This window comes from Pygoscelis adeliae, unplaced genomic scaffold, assembly GCF_000699105.1.
Source record: "Pygoscelis adeliae isolate BGI_AS28 unplaced genomic scaffold, ASM69910v1 Scaffold113, whole genome shotgun sequence".
Classification (NCBI taxonomy): domain Eukaryota; kingdom Metazoa; phylum Chordata; class Aves; order Sphenisciformes; family Spheniscidae; genus Pygoscelis; species Pygoscelis adeliae.
In genome coordinates, this window is record NW_008825108.1 from 8,372,075 (window position 1) to 8,377,678 (window position 5,604).

The following is a 5,604-nucleotide window of genomic DNA, read 5'->3' on the forward strand; positions in this document are numbered from 1 at the left end:
ACAGAAAGCCGACTCCGTCTGGCTTCCTATGGTCCAGAAGACGAGGGCTGTTCATTTTGTTTACTATTACTTCTGCTGACATGTTTGTATCTATAACTATACAACGGATCTTTGTCTTTCTTCCCTTTTGCAAAATGAAAGTACCTTTTTCGTGTTGATTTCTTTCTTCCATTACCAGCTGAATGAAGTGAAAGATCAGCTTTCAATTTTTCTCCTGAAATAACAGTAAGTCTTAAAAAAAAAAAAATCAAGTACAAGTCTACAAGAAGGTTACAAAAAAAAAAAAGAGTAGTATCTATCCCTTATCTTTGGTGTTCTAAAACAGGGAGTTCACTAAGTAGGGAGTGGGTTGCTGGAAGTGTTGCAAGGCTTTAGTGTTACACACCCAGCCTTTCCTATTTCAATGCCCATTATAATGACTATGTTACAAGTTTCTTGTTTATATGCAGTGCAGTGAATGACATAAACCTGATTCGGAGCTCTTCTTTACCCATTCACCCTTACTTAGCAGCTCAAACAAACTATTAGTAGGTTAAGAAAAAAGAAAACAGTAATTAAAAGTTGCATCGTTAATCTGTGTCCCCTTTGTATTACAGCAGTTTTTCACTAAACCTGGGACCGTGAAGGGATTACAAAGAAGATGATTAGTCAAATCCTTTTTAAGGTTATGCTATTTTTTTTTCCCCCAGGCAAAAGTGGAAAGACCATGGCAATAGAAAATAAGTGGTCAAGGCAGTGTCTTCTCCCTTCAAAAGACCCAACTGCTGATGAGGTAGAAATTGCATGGTGCGGCCTCCTAGTCTTCCTCTGCAGACTCTTGTGAGGACGTCTCTTCAGTCTCTTCCTAGAATACACAAACAGAAAAAATAAATACTGTGGTGACCGTGCGTCCTAGGCTGCCACCTCACTCTTCTCTCACACAGCTGACAATTACCTCCTGAGCTAACAAAATGCCCTTTACAGCTGCTGTGATATCTCAAGAGGCCACCTTGGGGAGGAGGGGAAGGTCTCCCGCTCTCCAGTCACCCCGCTTTGGTTTGCCAGGCTTTCCTCCTACCCCAGGGGGTGCCACAAAAAAATAATTTGTGCCGTGCTCTGTCACGGCCCTCTTATGGCCAACAGACATGGGCCACTAGAAGATGGAAAGCATTTTGAGCAGGTATCCAATGTTAAATGGGTGCGCTGGGAAGCCGCCTCCTCCTCACTGGCTGTCCTCCTCCAGCCCACCACTGCCTTCATGTTCGACTTCAGCAAGCCTGCCCAAATGCGATGCTCTTACACTGCTTATTTAACAAATGTGCAGTACTTTCCAGGACGCGGGCAGTAATCTGGGGGCAAAACATTTCTGATAAAAGGGGCTGTCAGTGAAAAGTTGTTTTTTATCAAATGTTGCACATCATCGCCTGAGACAGCATGTGAAAAAGATCTAGGAAAAACAGGAATTTACTCCCTCAGCCAACTGAGACCTTTTAAGAATGACCAGCTTAAAACAGCTTATAACAGTCTTCATACTTTAATAGATTTGATTTTCCACATGGCTTCATTTTGTCTGGGTGGCTAACTGACACAATTTATAACTCTCTTCCTTTCCCAGGCCACTACAGTACACCATTCAGCAAAGCATGCCTTAAAGCTTGCCTGCGTTATATGACCAAACTTCCATTCATTAGTGTTTGAAACACCTCAGCTGTGAAGGGCTCCTAAATGCTACCATGTGTGACACTGCTGTGGAGGAGCGGCATCAAGGAAAAACACTGGGCTTTAATCATAGGCCACTGCTCACTGCAATCCCCTTTCAAAAGGTTTCAACTGCCCCCCCCCACCTCCCCACAAGAAAAGGCCGAAAAAAAAAAGCTGTAAATCCAGGGAATAAACATAAGTATAAATGAATGGATGACAGCTTAAAAAATATAACCATAGCAGCATCAAGCCATGAGATTTCACACTGGTTTTGTTTAGTCTGCTTTGGGTTATGTGGGAAATGTGAAAAGCATGAAGCAAATGCTCCCCCCTCTCCCTTCATACCCCCACCCCCTGCTAAAGCTCGGGCCTCTGATATTTAAGCCAGTAGGTTTTTACCTCTTGACTAGGAAACAGGCCATGACCCTGGGGTACTCTCTTGAGCACCAGGCACAAAGAAAGATGTAGCGTGATCAAAGCCGTGGACGGAGGAAAGAGAGCAAAGTCAAGTGTCAGCTGCCCTCTGACCTTGACTTTTCAATTAATATTTAAATTCCAGAAGACACCGATCTATCATGCAGATGAACAATTTCTTCCTCACAACAACTCGTGTCCACTTGTAGCAGGGTTATATTCACAGCGCTGCTATGAAAATGACCCCCGCCTCATGAAACCATTAAGCGAATTTTACCCCGTCCCTGGCGGCACTGGGGGACCTGCGCTCACACTCCATCAAATCTCATTAATGCGTAATGCATTTTCCCTGCTTACCCTCCCTGCAGAACGGGGCTGCGACTGTTACAACATTTCAGTCAGGAAGAAAAATGCTATCTACAGGCACCTAACGAAAGGCTAATTTGGGCTGCACGTGGAGAGAGAATGCAAAATATGTTGGTTTGAGCCTTGGTAATTCAGAACTTGGGATGATCAAGGCAAACACCGGCTTCACCTCCAAGCCAAGCATTTTGGTTAAAAATTACGACTGTGGGTTCTGTGCTCTTAACATAATACAGGTAGACATGTTTTGGTATTTGATGATGATCACGTGCTTAATTTCTTACAGCACCGCGGTCAGCCCTGAGCCTCTCATCATCATTTCCCAGAAGACGGCTGCGCACGCATGGTCGTGGAGTGGCAGCTCACTTTGTTTTACACTTGGCTTGTCAGGAGACTACTGAAACCTGATGGACTCATTTTCCATGAAGGTGGACTTCCGATCATGGAATAAGAAGGATGGGGGAGAAGCAAAGTATGTGGAAGGACATACGTCAGAGCCCAGCCAGGGTAGCCACAGAGAGCTATTTTTAGTTAAAGAGTTGCCCACTCTAGTGATTTTTACTGTGAATCTCACAATATTTTTTCTTCCTTGTAGCCCCTGCTGCAGTGACCAAGAAAATGAATGAGAAGCTCTTCCTTCATCTACTTATGTATGTTCATGTAATGAAGGATGAGTTTCTCTCATCTGCATATATACAAATGTGTGTACCTGTAGTATCTGGAAGGATGAGAAACCAAAAATCAAGCTAACCCCTCCCCAAATATTTAAATAATAAACTAATTATTAAAAAATATTTGAGACTGGCAGACTTCAAATTCACACCAGCCTTGGGAAAGACTTTTTTTCATGAAGAAAAGCTGGCAAAGTGATCAGATTGTTGTGCAGCAAAAAGAAAACTTTCCTTCATTAAGTTCATTCCTTGCAAAAGCCTAGGATAGCTCAGTTACAGACGGGTGGTTTTAAGCCAACCTATCATGTAAGTCCCTTGTCAAGATACAGATGGAGACATGACTGCTGCTCTGAAGTGCTTACAATTCAAACAAAGGGATTATACAAATCAGACATATATGCATGGAGGGACCCAAAGGAAGAAGCGAGTAGAGGTTCTGAAAGAGAAAATGCAGATGTATAAGACAGCAACACAGAGGGATTTTTTGCACTGGTGAAAAACTGGTTGCAAATATCAGAAGGTTGTGCAGCTGTGATCCTCAACCCACCCTTTGCCTTTACAGCACCCACATGCACACAGACTTCTCCCCAAAAGATGGAGGGGGGGCAGGCGTTCTGAAAACTGTGCACCCCGTAGAAGTTGCAAACCGGCTCTGCACTGAGCCGGTTCAGCCAGAGATTCACTGAAGTGCACTGTGTGGCACGTCAGGGCGCTGGGCACCTCAGAGGAAGGATGCTTTACCATCAGCTAGCACCCTCCAGGCACTTACAAGTCCTCACAGACCCACCAAGGTCGATGGCATAGCCATGCATCGTAGGATCTGTCCCTGAGTCAAAAGTCAAAGGAGGAACTGGGGCTGGAGTGAAATACTTTGTAAGTCCAGACGTGCTTCCAATCAAATTGAAGAGAAGGGCAAAAGTCAAGAAGGAAAACATGGTCATCAGAGCAGACATTAGAAATCGAAGTCACTCAGTCACAGCGCGATAGCCATGCAGAGCATAAATTCAGCAACACCACCACAGGAAGCACTCAGCCAAGAAGCAAAGGTTTCAGGTTACATGGCAGCCTTAATTCAGGTTGTTCTCACTTTTTAGGTGCATTCACTGTAGTTGTGGAGACAGAATGGTGACATGTGTTAACTGAGCGTAAATGTTCATTGACCCAGTTTTGCCTTGAACAGCTTACTCCCCTGGTTATTTGTTTCCTGCTGCAGCAAGCTCGCAACAGGCTGGGCTAGCAGACTGCAAAGAGAAACCTGAGAAAGCTTCAAACTAACCAGGTCGGATCTGGCTAACAGGGCAGCCACAGCCACGCAGACCTCAGGGTGAATAGGACATGCACCTGAAGGGCAGGGTAAATACTCACATGCATAGCTCAGGCTTTACTCCCTGCTGCTAAGACTCCCAGGTGGCTCCCCCATGCATCCCTGTGCCCCGCATGCATGTACCCTCAGGGGCTGACTGACCTGGGGATGCGCCACAGAGGCAGTTTTATGTGGCACGTCCTGTCCTTGGTTGTCCCATGCATGGGTACGTTCATCCTGAGTTGCTACAGGTCACAGTGCAATATTATAAGACAAACTGCAAGCCAGCACCCTGAGCTGTTTCCACCCTTAATTGCTTTAACTGCCCCACCAAGCCAGGAGTGATGTGGAGCTGCTGTCTCTCCCAAAAAAGAGCCGCAAGAAGGCTTTCTCCAAATCTCCTATGTGCACAAATGTTTAGCAGGTCTCTTCTTGAGAGGTATCACTGGCAAGCGGCTGGCAGATGTGTACACTGGACTGGAACCTACCTAGTCACTAGGTTAGTCAGGCAGGACTTGCCCTTGGTGAAGCCATGCTGGCTGTCTCAAATCACCTCCCTGTCCTCCATGTGCCTTAGCATAGCTTCCAGCAGGATCTGTTCCATGATCTTCCCAGGCACAGAGGTGAGACTGACTGGCCTGTAGTTCCCCAGGTCTTCCTTTTTTCCCTTTTTAAAAATGGGGGTGATGTTTCCCCTTTTCCAGTCAGTGGGAACTTCTCCAGACTGCCACAACTTCTCAAATACGATGGATAGTGGCTTAGCAACTTCATCCACCAGTTCCTTCAGGACCCACAGATGGATCTCGTCGGGTCCCATGGACTTGTGCACCTTCAGGTGCCTTAGATGGTCTTGATCCTGATGTTCTCCCACAGTGGGCGGCTCTTCATTCTCCCACCCCCCGCCTTTGCCTTCTGCAGCTTGGGCGGTGAGGCTCGAGCACTTGCCGGTGAAAACCGAGGCAAAAAAGTCATTGAGTACCTCCGCCTTCTCCGTATCCCAGGTAACCACGTCTCCCGTTTCTTTCCGGAGAGGGCCCACATTTTCCCTCGTCTTCCTTTTATCCCCGATGTACCTATAGAAGCTTTTCTTGTTACCCTTGACGTCCCTGGCCAGATTTAATTCTATCAGGGCTTTAGCTTTCCTAACCTGATCCCTGGCTGCTGGGACAATTT

The 5,604-nt window shown here is 46.0% G+C and overlaps 1 protein-coding gene across 1 annotated transcript in view; it reads right to left on the reverse strand.

Annotated features, from left to right (window-relative positions):
- Nucleotides 1-464: 464 nt before the first annotated feature.
- HMGA2 (high mobility group AT-hook 2) overlaps nucleotides 465-5,604 on the reverse strand; it is a 123,487-nt gene continuing 118,347 nt past the window's right edge. The window contains exon 6 of the mRNA XM_009327573.1: nucleotides 465-844. Within this exon, the coding sequence (XP_009325848.1) occupies nucleotides 797-844 (48 nt within the window). The 3' untranslated portion in view covers nucleotides 465-796. The remainder of the gene's footprint in view (nucleotides 845-5,604) is intronic.